This window comes from Struthio camelus, chromosome W (assembly GCF_040807025.1).
Source record: "Struthio camelus isolate bStrCam1 chromosome W, bStrCam1.hap1, whole genome shotgun sequence".
NCBI classification, from domain to species: domain Eukaryota; kingdom Metazoa; phylum Chordata; class Aves; order Struthioniformes; family Struthionidae; genus Struthio; species Struthio camelus.
Window position 1 is genome coordinate 41021229 of NC_090981.1, and position 18059 is coordinate 41039287.

Here is an 18059-nt window from a genome sequence, read left to right on the forward strand (position 1 = left end):
ATATTGTTAAGACCTATGAGATACCGCACAGGGAAGCGTTAGATGCAAAGTAGTAACTTTTGCTGTTACAGTATTGATTCCTGAGAAGACTGGGATTCATGTGATGAGCTTTGAATGAAGCCATCTTGGCATCATTGCTTTTTTTTTTTTTTTTCTGAAAATTGTTAGTATGTGTTAGGCTTGTTCATTTTGAATGCATGTATGGAGTAAGATGTAAGACTGTGCTAATACTTAAACATATATCCTTTCATTGCCTATTAAACAAAGTAACTGACATAGAAAATAGTAGGTGGAAGAGGGGAGCATGCCATTCAAAATTCAGCCTATATATATTAGCTGCTACCTTGAAAAGAAATTCTTTAAAGAAGCATTTGGTTTCGTAACTTTGTCGCAATTGACATTGTGTCAGTGTTGTATTTTGATTTGTTTGGCAAATTTATAACACTTTAAAAAACTAAACATTAGCCTTAACCCCTCCTTCTACAATAGGTTACTGAACAACAACGTTTAGCAGATTCACTCATACATGAGTTCATACTCTGTATATATGGCAGTTTATTGAAATTTTCAGCATTCTGGAGTATGACTTTTATTGATCAGGACTGCAAATTTAGTATGTTAGATAATACAATGGAAATAATTATGCTGATCTGGAAGACAGATTCCAGGAAGCAATTATGTTGCTTGGGTTTAAATAGAAAATAATTGTGTTAGTCTGTACTAGGATTGAAAATAGGACTGTGCTACTTTGAGGAAGTTTTTAATCTAATAAACTCTCTCTAATTGGTATCTACTGCATGTCCACCATTGCCTGGTGGTGTGTAATGTGTGTTGCTTAAAAACCTCTTACAAATCATTGCGTCAGCCTTATCTTATGTTATGTGGCTTTTTTCCTTCCTCCTCCTCTCTTTTCTTTGAGTGAATGCTTGTCTGGAATATAGTCACTTGCTGACATGTAACTGTATGTCGTTTGCCCGTCCTTAGCTGGCTACAGTCAGGGAAAAGATAGAAGAAAACCCTGCCCTTTCCGCCAGGTTAGGAGATATTTATACCAGACTACAAGCTTCAGGACGGATAACCGCTTGCACGTTGGACGACATGCTCTTCCAGGTTTCTAGTTCAAAGAAGAACTGCGCAAAGCTTTTAAATCAAAAACAATTGGGCTGTCAGGCTGCTAAACCGCTTCGCTCAAATCTGTTACTGGAGTAGTTCAGTATTTGATGATAAACTAAAGTGCAGTTACCACCACGAAGAAGCATGTTTGAATAAAACATCTTCTCCCTTCCTTCACTCTGGGCAGTTGTTTAAGTTGCTTGTGTGAAACTGCGTTTTAAACGTGTATCATGTGGCTTCTGTGTTTGAGTTTTCATGCTGAAAATAGGCCATGAAGGTGGGTATTTCTTTTTGTTCAGAAATGGAGTGATGAGAATGGTTTGAATTTTTCTTCAAACACTTAAATCGGGATTTTCCATATACTGAATGTCCTAGGTGAAGTGAACAGAATGTGTGTATCTGGCCTGACTTTTGTAGTTCATGAGAAGAAAATTTGGTGTTCATCAGATGTGATGTTCTAATTGTAGATGGATGCAGTCCAGACCCTAGATGAAAGAGATATCTAAGTGCATTAACTGTTCAAATTTTGTATGCCTCAAGATATGAAAGGCATCGAAGACACTTGCTTTGCTCTATGCTTCTCTTGTCTTTCTATTCAGAAATGATGACTATATTAGTTTGTTCCTTTAATCAAAAGGGATTGTGGAAATACTATGGAAGATAGTTTGGAAAACTACAAAGGTAGTTGACTGGTCGTTTTCTCACTGGGAGGAGATTGCTGAACAAAAGTCCTCTCAGAGTGAGCGGCCCTATGTGTTGCTTCTTTCAAATTGTATTTTTAATAATAACAGTCAAGATAAGCAGCTCTTGATACAGGTCCAGTCCTAGCAAGTTGCTTACTGCAAGCATGATTCAAGCTATGGGTGAATTATGCAGGTGAGATGCAATTGTAGCCTAAAGTGTTCTTTATGCTGTTTTCATGAGCAAATTCAACTTCAGTGATTCCAGGCCAAATGTGCTTGGTTCTAGTATGAACAGTTGTTTTGTAACTATTAGTCCTGCATATCTGAAGATCTTTTCTCTTTCACCCTTCAGAGTAGAAAGAATTGCAAACAGTGATACCCTGGCTCGTACCTAGGTGATTTTGGGCTATCTGTGCATATGCCTGCTGATTTAGAACTTAGTAAGCAGTCCTGGGAACACAAGAGTGCCTGGACCCCAGCTTGGTGCTCTCAGAGTTGTTCCTTCTTATCTCCTGTGAGATTTATTTTGCTTTTTTATTTGTAAAGGTATCCTAAATCAAGCAAACTTCAGAATTCAAAGGATTCCTTCTGTGGGGGGATTGAGCGTGCTATATGAAAGTTTTTTTTGAAGTCATCAGATCACTGAAGAAGCGAGAATCCATCCATGCAGGGATATATCTTAGCCATTAAAGCAAGTTGGAGTAAGATATTACCAGTATCGTTATGAGGCTCTGGGACAGCAACTCATTTCTGTCACTGATATATATTGTTGATTTAATACTAAAATAAACAAAACAATGTTATGTGGTGGATAGAATTGTGTGTGCACACGTGTAACAATTTACCTATTTGAAATTTATATCATGTTTTGGTGAAATGCGTGCACTTTTTTTTATGACTGATTGTACAGGATTTGGTTAAAGGTACCACATGCTATACACTCACTAACATTACTGCTGGGTAGTTTTTTTAGTACTGGTTCTGGAACGTTGGGTATAACTTTTAATTTTGTATGTTATTCAGGAGTTTACAAACTTTTAACAGTTCCCCTTGGCCTCAATTGGAAATTCTTTCAATAGCTCCAACACTATATGGACCCTTAAATACCTCCTGATCTTTTATCCAGAAATAAATTCAATACAGGATTTGTAAAGGCTGCTTTCAGTATGGCAAGGATTAATTAAAGAAAAAATGAAAGAATTGAACTGCTCTGAGTTTGTGTTGGTATTTGCCTCTCTTGGGGGAAAAACTGTGATATACAACTACATTTTCATATGGAATAAAAGATGTTTTGACCAGTGTAATCTGTTACATTGCAAATACATGAGGTCAATACTACTAAATTACCTGACTGAGCATTTTCAGGCATGTGTTAATTGTGAGAAAGCAGGTTCATCCTAGGGCCAAGATTACTTGTTATTTGCCTAGTTTTCTCATTTGGTTAGGTCCCAGTTTTAGGCTGGATTCCGACTGCGGCTGAAGTAATAACTTCTGCTACTGTAACTCACTCCCAATATTTATTGTCAACATTCTGTTCTTCACTCCCTAACTACTGCTTCGCTTGGGATTGGTTCAAGCTAACTGTTAAGTTGGTAATTTGTTTTAAGGAGAAACTCCATTTCTTTCTCTTGAAAGAGAAGGGGGATGCTGTATCCATTATGAGCCTGTAACAAGCAGTATGTTTTTATAGACTTACAGATGGGAGAAAGATTAGTACCAGCAGGGATGGTCTTACAGCTGGTACATCAGGCCCCTGCTCTACTGTCCCCTTCCAAAGCAAAAGGGAACTGCCTGACAGTGCAGGCGTCTAACACTTGGCTAGCATTCCTCACTGTTGTTCAAGTTAATGGACTCTACAGTGAAAGATCTGAAAAACCTTGATGTTTAAACAGCTAGTAACACTTCACTGGAAAATGAAAGCGTGCTCCCAAAAAAGATTGAAGAGTGAGTTGAAAGAAACAGATTGATAACATTCAGATAGAATATCGGAGGTTGTTCTGGAAGGCTTGTGGAGGACTAGTAACATCCTCACTTATGGAAAAAGGTAAGAGTAAAGAGCAAGTTCTAGCATTTATGCAGCTGATTTCAAACAAAGCCTGGTTTGTCTCATACAGGTTGCGCAGCTGCTTGGAGTTAATCCAGAAAGGATTTATGCGTGTGTATTTATAAAATTAGCTTTTGGTGCGTCAAGGTGCTGAGCACTTTGGCTTTTATCCAGAAGTGTCTTTAGCTACATGCTTAATTTGGGGTATTTAAGTGTGGTTGGCTTCTGGTTTCCCAGGGTCAAGCTCAGGAAACCAAACTCGTCTAGTTACGCAAATGCTTAGATGTTTTGCTTGTTCAGAATGCCTGGTATTTTGAGGGCTAAGTTACTACAGAGCACATCTAGCAGACAGCCTCAGAGAAAAGGAATAAGCAGTATAATATTGCTGCCAGTGAAGTAATTATGCTTGGTTTATATGGAATTTTAATCAAGGATGAGCCATAAAATTAAAGAGGAGCCAGTGTTGTGGAATTCAATTAATAGATGGTTAACATGCTGGAAAAGCAAGACATGCATTTCAAAGTAAATCACTGCATTTTTTCTAGGTTTCAATGCAAGAGACTTTTCTAGCAAATGCTGTTTATAGTTTTGTTTTGTGTAGTAAGTAGCTCAGATGAAGGTCTGAAGGCCCTTATGGGCACTGTTATGTGGCAAAGGATTGGGGTTTTTTGCTTATCCTGTTCAAATGTTCTTCCTACAGTAAAATAAACATGAGTTTTGTGTATGTCAGTGCACTCCAGAAGCTTTATAGGAGTGTAGCTGGGAGACAGCAGGTGGCGTTCTTGGTCATACTTTCCTGAAAGCCTGAATTTCAGGGGTGGCTTTTAGCTGCAGTATCAGTTATGTAAAGGCAAGGCCAAATGAACTATTTACCTTATATTTACTACAAGCCATCTTAACAGGTATGGAACAGAAAATCTGACTCTTAGCCAACAGTCTCTGATGGTTGGTAACTGGCATAGACTGCAAACCCAGGGGTTTGCAATGTTTAATTTGAAAATTTAATGCATTTGTTGAAGAAAATAACTACATTCTGGTGACTGAAAGATTATTATAGTATTGTATGGAAATACAAACTTGTGACCTGGGAGAGAGGCGGCTGCTGCTGTTTCTAGTATACTACTGACAATTAAAATTCATACTTCACTATACCTACTTAATATTTAAGAGAAAGCTGGAATACCTCTCCCAAACTAAGTAGGAAAACTATTCCTTTTCACATTCAGATAGGATCTGGATTGTGCAGTCTTAAAAATACTTTTATTTTCCTACTGTAGATGTTCTGCTTTTCTCTGTCGATTAATACTTTTTTTTTTCCTTGGGTATTCCTGTTAACAAGCATCTTGAGTCTTCATAATTAAGGATCATTTCTTTGTTTCTTTAAACTTAATATTCTGTTTCAAACAAAAACAATAAAGGCGAAGGCTTAGTCATTGGAGGGGAGCTCAGGAATGCTTGCAGGCCTCAAGAGGCATTTTGACTTATTTTTAATGACCCTTGTAGACAAGTTTAAATAACTTTGAGACAAAAACCTCTTTAGAACTCTGCAACACTATAGAAGGTAGGCAGATCTGTAGTATATAGGTCTACAGCCATTCTAGTTGGTTTTCTTAAGGGTGTTTCAGGTTGCATCCTTGTATAAAGGCTTTTTTCTTTCTTTTAAGCTGTGGCTGCTTACGTGCCCTTTTGTGGCCCGAATACTCCTTAGCAAGGGCATTACAAGTAGATGCTGCACATGCATTCTCTTTCTCTGTTACTTTTCTCTTACTGTTTGTGGACAGTGGTTTAAACTCGGCAAATATCTGATTGTCTGCTCTCTTTCCAGGTTAGTTTGAAGAATAAATCTTTCAGTCACCTTGTTTCTGTTTATTGGATTTAGGCAATGAGAGGGGATGGGAAAGCTTAGAATCGCTACCGATACTGGTCCCAGACTTTATGACAACATATTTGTCTCTTCTTGAGCAATTGGAGGGATTGGCCGCAGAAAGTGGAATGCTTTGAGGAGCTTATGGTGTGTTTTTTGTTCTGTGCAGTTGTCTGAACATCCTAATCAATTCCAGCAATACATGTAGTGAAAACTGAGTGGCTTTACCTCACCAAGTACAGATGCTGGTTATTACAAGTACTGATGCTCTAAGTAACAACAAAACTTCTCGTATACTGTCAGGTAAGGCCAGCCCCAAAGTCCCCATTCCAAAAAGCAACACAAAGCATACAGTGAACCCCTGATAAGAGAAAAGGGTTAAGGTAGGGACCGTCTGCACAAATCAGACCTATACAAGTCTATGGGTTGTGTCAGAGCCAGCTGAGCCTGAACCTCATGTTCACATGAAACAAAGTATGCGTTAGTTATAGGAACTGTCCCCTATGGGAGAGGGAGACACCAATCTGCCAACCTTACCTGATGTCTTGGGAGGCTGTGAAGGGACTGCCTTGGCTTGTCCTGTTCGCACTACTGCCCCATGCTGCTCTTCCATGTGGGCACCAGTGATGCTGCCAGGATTAACTTGGAGCATATTAAGAGTGGCTACAGAGCATTGAAGGTGTGAGTGAAAGGCAGGAGACCCAGGTGGTGTCCCTTTAATCCTACCAGTGAGGGGGAAAGGCTCAGGCAGATGTGGACTCATCATGTGGGTCAACACTTGCCTGTGTGGCTGGTGTCGCAGGCCTGGCTTTGACTTCTGTGGCCACAGGTCTCTGAGGGGTGAGGGCTACTGAGTAGGGATTGGACATATTTGCTAAGACATGCTTGTCCCACTTGGTCAGACAGACTTGTTAATCTAGCGAGGAGGGCTTTACACTAGGTATGTGGTGTGAGGGTTACTGTAACCTGAAGAGAAGTGAGAGCAAAAGGGGCAGAGCAGATGTGTCTGGCAGACAGCATGATAGGGGAGGCTTTCACACTTCCCTGTAAAAGCAGCATGACTTGGGGCCCATCTCAAGTGCCTGCACACAAATGTGTGTATCATGAGGAAGAAGCAAGAGGAATTCAAGACTACACTGTTGCAGAACTAAGACTTCATTGGGATTGTGGAGACATAGAGGGTCCCTATAGCTTGTTATTGGAGTGTTGCAGTGAAGGGAGACAGGAAAGATAAGGTGTGTAGGTATGGAGGAGAGGTTGAGCCCTGCATAAAGGAGTTGCATGTATGGAGCTCTTTGCCTTGGGACAGATGATGGGTTAACCTGCACAGAGCTTGTGGGTAGGAATCAAGAGGGACAGGTCAGCACAGGTGATGCTGTAATAAATGTCTGCTACAGACCATCTGACCAAGAAGAGGGTGCAGATGAAGCCTTTTTAAAGCAGCTGGAAAAAGTTTCACATTCACAGGTCCTGATGCTCATGGGTGACTTTAACCACCCTAATATCTGCTGGAAGGGCAATATGACTGGCTGTAACCAATCCAGGAGATTTTTGGAATGTGATGAAGATGACTACTTGGTGCAAGTGATGGATTAGGGAAGATACTCCATTGGACCTGCTACGCATGAACTAGGAACAACTGGTGCATAATGTAAAGGGCAAGAGCAGCTTTGGCTGCAGTGACTCTGAGACTTTTGTAGTTTAAGATCCTAAGAGGAGTGAGCAAGATAAACAGCATATTTATAACCCTGGACTTCAGAAGAGCAGATTTTGGCTTGTTCAGGGACCTGCTTGGCAGGGTATTGTGGGAAACTGTCCTGGAAGGAAAGGGGCCTGAGAGAGCTGGTTGATCTTCAAAGACAGCCTTCTCAGAGCATGGGAATGATCTGTTCCAATGTAGAGTCGAGCAGGCTGGCAAAAGGCCAGCATGGGTGAACATGGAGCTACTGGTTAAACTCAGATATAAAAAAAGATGCACATAGAAGGTGGAAGCAGGGATGGGCTACCCAGGAGGAATGCAAAGATATTGCCTATGCATGTAGGAATGGAGTCAGGAAAGCCAAAGCTCAGCTGGAGTTGAAACTAGTAAGAGAGGTGAAGAGAGGTTCTCTTTAAGAACAGCGGTAGCAAAAAGAAAAGCTAAAGCGAATGCAGGCCCTTTGATCAGTGGGGCAGGGAAACTAGTGACAAGCAACAGGAAAAAGGCTGAGGCATACTGCCTTTTTGCCACCAAGCTGGTTCACTGGGCTGGAGAATGTGACATAAAAGGAAATAAGGACATACGAAATTTAGCTAGACTTGGTATAATCAGAATGAGGTACCCTTGAACTTGCTAAAAGTCAGCAATTTCCTAAAGAGGCACAAATAACCTTTTCATGGATTCTTTACAGGGCCTGTATTATGTGATCAAACATTATTTGGTGGTAAACAGCTCTAACATCAAATGTCAAAACTTCTTTGGGGGTGTTAAAAATGAGTTCAAGAACACTGTTAGATACTTTCCTTCTACTGTGGAACAAGAGCATCTCTTGTTCTTTTTCCTCAGTTTGTCTGGTTCATCATCTAAAATCCAAGAATGAAAAGGATAAGGTCAATATTATGTTGCCATATATTGGATTGTTCTAGGTAGGACTGGTGTCCTGAGCCTCTGAGTCAGATCATTAATCACTTGATTTTCCATTTAGACCCAGAATTACCGCTGCTTATTTGAATACAACGTATGTCCTAGTATTTCAGCTTGAGATGCTGGTACACTGTTTTCACAGGGTCTTCATGTGTATAGTTTTCTAACTTTACATCCTATCAGTCATTATGTGTCTTCAGAAAGTTCTCAGTTTGTTGGAATAAAGCAACATGTATTTTCTTTTATCAGTAAGAACAGGCCATTACAGCAGTGGCCTTGCATTGCTATATTTGTAGCAGTGCAAGGGGAAATCTCCTCTTTACAATGTCGAAACAGACAACTGGGGTCTACTAATGCAGTTACCAGTGCTCTAATTTTCTCACCAAATAGCCACAGCTCTGTGTACAAGTCATTCCCTCTGCCTGCTTCAGGAATAAGGCAGAAGAAAAAAGTGCACTGACATCTGTCAAACATGAAGCTTTGGACTTAGCTACTTGGCCTGATGGTATGTTTGCACAGGCAGCGCAAGGGGTGCTTGTCTGAAATAGCTCTTTGCTTCTAGAATCCCAATGGGCTGGGTGCCTGCCAGCTGCCTATCACAGGATCCACACTTCTACTCCAAAAGAGAAAGTGTCCTCTTTACTTAATGGTAGTGGTGGGTTGTAAAGGCTTTGTATTCAAGGTGGGTTGTGGGATGTGCCCTTCACGTTCAATTTCCTGAGTCCTTAACCATGCTTTGTTGTGAATTTCTATGTAGGTGAGAAAAGTTTGTGGGACTCTCAGCTTCGTGGCCCTTCATAAGAGGTAGGAAGAGAGATTAGGACCTCAGCCAGACCCACGAGAAAATTCAGCATCAAAATAAAATAGAAAATTACCCACATCCAGTCTTGCCTGTGTTGGGTAATTCAGGCTGACTACCGTACCAGGAATTACTACATTTACTGTACGAACAGTAACTGTTTTGCAGCAGAAGACTTACAGCAGTGCCAACCTAATGGAAAATTTTAGAAAGGAATAATGAAAAAGGTAACTTATTTGTAATGTTTGGAACTGCTGGGAGAGTGCCCTGTGAATTCCCAGGTAGTCTAACAACTTTTAAATTATTCCATATTTAACTTAAATGTGCTGTAGCACTTCAGACATTATGGCAGTAAAGGGACCTTGCTTTGAATGGCAGGATTTTAATGATGGTTTTTAATGGTGTTAGTTTAACCATTAGAAAGAGTGGTTCTGCACTTCTTTCAGGTGCCATGCACTGCAGAACTGGAGCTAGAGAGTTCAGTCCAGCATGACTTGATAAAACAGGAAAGGAAATCAGTTCACGTAATTTCATTTTGCCTAATTAACAATATATTTAAGATTTTATTTTTCAAGCATTAGCAAAAAATTCTCAGAAATTTCTCATCCCTGTTCTCTGTAATACCATCACTTGGGGAGGGGTAAGGGGAAGGGAGGAAAAAAAGGAGAAATAAAAGGCAGAGACACTATTGAGAACTTCTTCTTTATGTTTGAAGTTTTATCAGTTCTCACATCAGAATGACAGAAAAAGAGAACTGTGATGGAGAAAGGATGATACATATACAAAATTGCCCTAGTGGTTAAGTACTTTCAGGGGAAATTCAGACCACAGAATCTGCTCTGCTGCACTTTTACTACCCTTTGGAAGGGTTTAAGATTTGTAAGTATTGACGAATGAAAGCTTTGAAGCCCCAGGTCTTACGAAATGCTAACACAGGGATGCACTTGATTTTTAAAAAGAAGGTGCGGTGGTTATTATGCTAATGTAGGTATTTATGGGTAGCCACATGGATAGAAACAATAGCATGGCAAAGTCCAGCCTGCAAGTTTACACCATATGCACCTTTGCATGGGCAGAGCCTGTCTGGCTGTAAGGGAATTTGTGTCTCAAGTTGCTGTGCACTTTTCTCTGCTGCTTGGATCCAGGCAGAGTGGCTTGCTGCCTTGAAGAATGTGATGGAAACAGTGTGGTACCTTGTCATATTTGTACCACCAAAACTATTTTTAGATTATAATTTCATTTGCATATATTTGTAACCAGGTTAGTGGCACCTATGTCTTGGGTTGATTCTTTTTTCTTCCAAATGAATCATAGACTAATCTACACTGGGAGGATTCCTGGCAGTCATCTTGTCCCATTTCCCATTACATAATAGCAGAAAATAGCACTGAAATGTTGAGTTAGAGAAGGGAAATTAAAATCTTCACCTACAATTGCACAGGCAGTTGCCTTTTCCTCCAGTGAAGCTAAGCTTTTTCCTTCATTTTTTTTGTTCATTTCTAGCAGCCGTTTATTTTCAGTGAATTGTGTTGCTTCATAACGAATTGCCATTTGTTTGCTCTTGTTCCTGTCTACTCTGAAAACGACTGTTCTGTAGCCTCGGAAGGCTGTCTTAAGCATAGGTTCAGAATCTACCTAAATCAGAGCCTGTACTAGTAATTTTAGTTTTTATTATTTTCTTGCCTTGCTAAGCAGGGGTGCACAGAAGTATCTTCTGATCTTCAGAAAGTGGAGCAAAGAAATGTTCTTCCATGGACGGATCTTTTTAAACATCTTGCTGCTATAGCACCATTTGATTCACAGGCACTCTGTTTCTTGCCTACTGGCTAAGTATAATCGGTCACCTCCTGCTATAGGTGAAGCTTTCCTGTCTCTTAATATATGATTAGAATTCTAATTTATTTAAATAATATCCTTCTTATATCTACATTGTTCTAAATGTCTTTTCCTTAGGGCCAGAGCGGATGTACCACTTTCTGAACCAAACCAGCACTTAACGTGTTGCTCAGTTAGTGGTGTACCTACATACTTATAGGAGATAAGTGCTTAATTATTTGGAATGAGGGTGGTAGTGATGTTTTTCCCAGTTGTCTGAAGACCTCTTGCCAAATCCTGCTGATGTCAGAAAAGGAACGTTCAGATCATGGAAAGAGTTTGCATTGTGGCAAGATAGAAGCAACAAAAAGCCCAGTATGTCTCAGTATGGCTCTGATTATTTCTGTGAGAGAGATATGTTGTGTAGAAGGTTTATGAGCAGTAGGTCTTGCTGTGCTATCTGTTTTCCCTTACTCAGGTTTGGATGCCCCATCCGAAGAGCGAGCTGCTGTCTTCCCAAAGTGAGCTTCAATGGTCAGCTCTTCTGTGCTACCAAGATAGTATGTCACTATGTATTTCTTTTCGCTAGTTGAGCACACATATGGAATCAGATATAATTTTTTTTCCCTATTGTGTTCTGCTTGCTTTTGTTCCTTCCCTAGCATTTAGCAAGAGGTGTAGCACTTCGTGCTCAGTTTGCTACTGAGACTATCATGCATGTCATTACAACCTTTTTGCTTGCATAAATCCTTAGTCTTTCTGTTAGCAGCAGGGACTAATTTACACATGTGGCTTTTGTCTTATAAATATTCAAGGTTAGTCTTATAAATAGTGAGTCAGGCCATTACTGTGTGTTTTGAGTAAAACTGCTCATTTAATTAGGCTGGAGAGAGCCTAATTGAGCAGAGCTGCTTTTCCTAGCCAGGATGCAGTCACGATTCTTATGTGAATTAGGGCAAATCACAGAAATGAGGATGGATAGTAGCAATTCAGCTAGTTCACAGGTACACTGAAAATGTTTCCCAGTTGTTTCAAAACCTGTGATATCCTATTAAATAGCTCAATATACTTGTGATGTATTCTTAAAAAAGAAAATGTATGATGACTATAACGATGAGTTTGATTGGATCAGTTTCACTTTGCAATGCAATAATTTAAGAAAATTTCCTGTGAATGGCATGAGTGACTGGCATCTCTCTGTGGTCTTGAGTATAAATATGGATATATCCTTTGTGTGCTGCCATGGTCGTAATCTATAACTACTGTAAGGACTGAAATATGTTCCTTAGGATCATATGAAATAATGTAGCTGAGCTTTATCCTGAGTTGCTAGACAGAAAGTCTGAGGGTCTAAGAAATTACATTTGTATGATGCAATTACTCCACTTACTGTAAAGATATACTTATAGCCATACTTTTGATATCTGCCTCCATTTTAGAGAGACTGTCCCTAGAAACTTAGGGCTCTTTCAGATACTGTTCCATATGGATTTTCTGTACTGTTTGTCAGCTCCGGGAATCATATGCAAGGTAGGATGTCCCAGAAATGAGGCAGCCCAGATTGGATGTCTTCTGTAAAAGTACTGTCTACGGCTTTTGCTGACACCTGTATGGTATCTCAGTGAATTCTAGCTGTGAATAGAATTTAATAGCTCCTGGCAGTGACATGCCAGGTCTAAGTGACATTAACCAAGCTGTCTTACTTCCACAATCCTTCCTAGTGCCAGAAATAGAGATGGAGGAAGATTCTGGAGAAGGACATGGTCTTGTATTTTTCTTACACTTGCAAATCTAAAGATTCTGAAATCTTGACAGTTTTTCAATTCCAGCACAATTAACCTAGAAATTTCATAGAACCCAATGTGTTTGGATGGTTCAGTAAAACCGACTTTGACTCATAATATAACTATGTTCATATTACAGCATTTCAATAGGCTATATTCAGATATGTGGAGCTCCCTAGATCCTGCAGAAATGCACAAGACAATATAGAAGCCAGTCCTCCACAGGTATAAATTATCATATCTCACTTTGCTTCAGCTGAGCTATGATTATTTCTGCTCTTAGAGTACTTTCTATTGGGTTCCAACACCAAAGAGCTAATCCATATCAAACTAGACTTTATAAATGTGGTTAAAAGGGCAGTGCAGAGAATGCTGTTGTTTAAACAATGAGCAGAAACATAATGAGTGAGAATGTTTCCTGTTTCCCTAAATGACCTTAAGGGAAAAAATGAAGGTATAAAACTGAAAATGTCAGACACTTTAAGAAAGAGTGTTTTTTAGTAATAGAGCCAAATTCAGTCCATAAGTGTAGAAAAACCCACAGTAGATTTGCAATTTATGGCACAAAACTAATTTTGGCTTTGTCTAATTTTTGTTCATTGTATAAGGGAGTAAAAAAGAAATTCTGTATAACTTATGTCTCATTGTTTGCAAGGTTATTTTGGTATTCCCTGACCTGCTAGCAAACCATTTCCCTTTTATTGATCTTAATCCATGCAGAAATATTTCTTTCTTTGGTGGTGCAGTATTGCTGCTGGGTAGCTGAGCATGCACTTTGCACTCTGCAAGGTAAAAAGGAAAGCAGAGACCTTTTCCTTTGTTACAAACCTGTCTGTGTATCTGATCAATACTGTTGCGGCCATTCTTTACTGCTGCTGTTCCTCTACACTTACGCAATAATCTGAGAATTCACTATTGCTACGGTGAACCAGTGACAAAGATGTCTTGCTAAATCTGACCAACCTATGTCACTTTCGTGACGCTGGAATAAGACCTCAATTCTTTTTGCTGAGGGATTAAAATATTTGAAAACTATGAACTTGTAAGTAAGGCCAAAGAGCATTCTGAGGAGAGAAATGTTCTACTTGTATACCGTATTGGAACTGAAAGCCAGCTGGAGTTTTGTGCACTTCCTCTCACTAATGATAAATGTGATACTGCACTCCTGGCATTGAGCAACTTTTTTGTGTGCGTAAACTATGTATTGTAGCTGTAAGCTATAAATTTCAGCAGCACGGACAGAAACTGGGCAAATAAACAGAACAGTATTTTGCTGCTTCATGGGACCAGGTAGTCATGTCCACTTGGAAGCAAGGCAGATGAAATAATGTGAAATTGGCTCACAGTATTACAAAGCATTTATTGCTAGAATCAGGCCTGGTATTACAAATGACTCTTAGTTCTCATCATGCTGAATAAGCAACCGCAGAAGACAAATGAAAGCAGGATAAAGCAAGAACTGTTCAAGCATTACAAACAGAGCTGTATCTCAAATTCCAATATGGCAAATATAGAGCCACAAGTTCAGGCAAATTCCATGCACGTGGGAGAAATCTTCTACAGCTGGGGCTCTGAAACACAAATGCCAGCTATGCTGGATATTCTGCAGAAGAAAATCTATGCAAATATTACCAAAAAATTGAATGTACTGAATAAATTAAATCCTTTACATGCTGTGAACGTAATGATGTACGCAGTTAAAGTTGCTGATGTATTAGGAGGAAAGCTGCAAGTTGTCATTGACTCCATAGGCATTATATTGCCTAAATCCATCTACTTGCCATGTTTTAGATGCTTTCAACATAGTTCTACTATGCTCAATATCTGTAAGGCCAAGTTTCTTTTCTGGGTTCCTTCCAAGGAAATGACTTCTGATTCATATTGCATACCTGCTGAATTCTGTACTGTGCTTTCTGGTATTCTTATTTAGAACAGGTACCTACTGGGCATGTACTTAAAAGATGCATTGCTTCAGCACTGTCACCATCTTTGCAAAAATGACTTTAGTTTTAGCCATCAGAAGAGATGATATTGAGGAAACAGCTTGTTCTGTAAAAGGCATTGTCCACAGATTTAAAATTTGTCTTACCGTGATACCATTCTCAGTTTAAAAAAAAAAAAAAAAAAAAAAAAATCTGTAATGATAGAACATAGGATGCTGACTCTCAAGAGCTTCACAAACTCTAGCTCTATCAAAGTGATTGCATCCTTGGAATGGTTTCAAAGAGTAGTGGAAATAAAGAATAACGCTAAAGTTATTCATGTATGGATGTCATAGTGACCTTCATCCACTCACTTCTGTGCATAAAAGAACAATTAGAAGAACTTTGTGGTGGAAGATATTTCACTGCACTGCTCTTGACTCAGATGATGTTTGGTCAAATAATGCTAAATCAGAAAAAAATACCTCACCAGACTTACTAATCATGATGGTCTTTTCTGTTTTGGATGTATGTTAGATGCTTTTATATATACATTTACATATATGCATACATATATTTACAAATATTTTTCCTGTGTGTCATGAACAAGGTGAATGTTTACCTCTGTCACTTTGTGTCAGGGCCCATAACTATTTATCCTAAATCACAGCTTACCTATACGTACCCTAGTTTTTTCACACATGTAATTGCTGAGTACAAAAATGACATCAAAGTAGGAGGGATCTGGGGGAGAAGTAAGGAACTAAATTCTTTTCTAAGAAAAGAGAATATGTGGTATTGCAGTAGTGGTGCTAAGCAGTGAAGGGTACTGCTCAGGTGAGGTAAAGTGAAAAGTGAGGTTCTTGCATTTCACTAAGACTGACCTTTCTTTGTGCACATGCTTTATGCTACAGCATCACATGCCAGGACCACATTTTATTTCTATTACTTCTTTATCCTCCTGAAATAAAGTTTTTAAAACTTGTTGTCCTAAAATCATTCCTCTGGAGTATGTTGATAGATGGAATGTGGTTTTGCTGAAAATAAACAGCTATGCAAAATAAACAGCTATACTTTTCCAATTAAAACACCAGTAGGCACGTTGACTGAGTTCGGCTTGCATCTACGAGAAGAAAATCATGAAATTTTTTGTTATACCACAGAAGTTTTAAAATAATCCTCATTATAGCTGCAAATATTGTCTTTTCCCTTTTTTCCCTAGTTTCCAGGCATGCTGCCAGCTGTTTATTATATCATTTAGTAGACATCATTAAGGATTATTTCAATTCTTTTACAGCTAGTCAATAACATACTTCTGTTACATACGCGCAAGGTCAGGGTTTATTAGTGAGATTACAATGGACGAATTTCAGATCAACTTAGTTCACAGAATCTTAGAAATGTGCGTTTTAAGGGCCGCTGGAGATCATTTATTCCAGACTCCTACTTGAAGTGAGACTATTCCCAATACTAGATTGTCAGCCATAATTTTTTCTAGCCAAGTCTCAAAAAACCTCCATGGATCCTATGACCTCTCTGGGTGTCCTGTTCCAGTGCTGCAGTAGTTTTTACCAGCAAAAGCATCCAGTCTAATGCAGCTAATGTACAACCTGAACCTCCCAAGCCGCTGTTTCTGGTCACTGCCTTTGTTATATCATCTAGCACTGCCTAGAATTTGTTTGTCATCTTTGTAACTGCACTTCAAGTAGCAGTCGGTAGCTATTAGATCGCCCTTTAGCCTCCTTTTTGCTCAGCAAGTAAATCCTTCAACCTTTCTTCACAACGTGTGTACTCTAGGCCCCTGGCCACATTGGTAGCTCTCCATTGGACGCCTTCCGGTTTCTCTACATCCTTCTTGAAGTGGGAGTGGATGAAACTGGATGCAACATCCCAGAGCCAGCCTCGCCAGCGCAGAATAGGGCACGCTATCAAATGCCCTTGATATATGCTAGCTATGCTTCTCCTAATGTAGAATGCGCTTCTCCTAACGGTGCAGAGCTTTGCCTTTTTCCTTATCGAAACTCATGAGCTATCTGCTGGACCAGTCCTTAGACTTATTAAGTCTCTCTGGTTTGAGACTCTACAATGCGTTGTTGAAACCTCCCACAGCTCCATTGCTAGTGTTTAAATTTACTCTTATCCAGGTGATATATAATCCCGTATGGATAATCTTATACATGGGGAGATTGAATAAACAGCAAGTTTAATAAATCATTTGCGCGATTGCTATGCACTGATTTTGTCAGTGCTGGAGAGAGAAACTAAATAACCTGTTTCTATTATGGAATTGGTTAAAATAGGAATTGGAAGTAGACCACATGTAGAAAAGAATAGACACCTGTGATTTATGGAAAAAAGCTTTGATGTTGAGAGTTTTCTTTTTCTATAGTAAACTCAGGCACATGCTAATTCATTTATTATGAATGTGCCTTTCCAATATACATTACTGTAATTTCCTTTATAATTTTTGAACTCCTTCACTTTTCCTATATGGGAGAACAATAGCAGGAAGGAGAAATATGTATGTATTATTTAAACTGAGGAAGGGACAGGTGCAAAATTAAGTGACTTCTAGTTTAGTAGCACAAAATGTTTATACAGATTCAAATGGGATATCTTCCTAGATAGATGCTAGGAAGGTATCTGTGAGAACAGTTATATAAGGATAATGTTACATGAGCTACTTTTCCAGTGCTTTAAGAGTACAAGGAAGTAGCTATGATAGCCTGAGAAATAATGTAGTAGAGATTTGTTAGAGCACAAGGTCACATGGATATTGATGTGGACAAGGGAAACAGACAGCCATAAAGCTCTGAGGTCCAATGAATCAGAGACACTGGGCAGTTATTTTACTTGGTCTCCCAAACATCGCACAATTATTGTTGACACTTGTAAATCTGTGTGGCTTTCTTTCCTTTATAGAAATGTGGTAAGGAAATAAAAATAGAGTATCCGCACTATCCTACATGTTTTGTATGAATAATAAATTATGTTTCCAAGGCTGCTGTTGTTGTGTGCTCAGGCTGGGTATTCAAACATATATTTGAAGTGTTAATTTGAATAATTTCAATAAATATTTGAATAGAGGCTACAAGCAGGCATTTTATTATTAGAGTGCATTTGGAGATTTTACAAAGTGTACATGAGTGTCATTAATTCTGTCTTTACTGTTGAATGACAGGATTTAATTTTCAGCTAGGTTCCAGTGACTCACCACACCTGGTCTCAGCTGACAGAATGAAAGCATTTTCCAGCTAAACTGCTCTTCAGCAGAAAACTAAATTTTTTATTAATTTTTTCCCCATAGATTTTCTGTTTTCTGTCAAAACATGGAATGCCTCAAAATTGGAATAGATCTTTCTAGGTGGCTAAAGTTTAATATATTTCAGCTGAAATTAAATATTTCTTTTCT

The 18059-nt window shown here is 39.1% G+C and overlaps 1 protein-coding gene across 21 annotated transcripts in view; it reads left to right on the forward strand.

The window, feature by feature from the left end:
* The window catches only part of LOC138060828 (pentatricopeptide repeat-containing protein 2, mitochondrial-like), a 76944-nt gene that overhangs the window by 14639 nt on the left and 44246 nt on the right, over positions 1-18059 (forward strand). For 5 of the 21 annotated variants that reach the window (XM_068926315.1, XM_068926294.1, XM_068926305.1 and 2 more), the window contains one exon: positions 985-3001. The exons of 10 other annotated variants lie outside the window; for them this stretch is intronic. Coding sequence is in view for 7 of the 11 variants with exons in the window: in XM_068926294.1 (XP_068782395.1) it covers positions 985-1209 (225 nt within the window). In the remaining 4 variants the exon portion in view is untranslated. 6 more of the 21 variants (XM_068926302.1, XM_068926300.1, XM_068926298.1 and 3 more) reach the window with 5 other exon arrangements.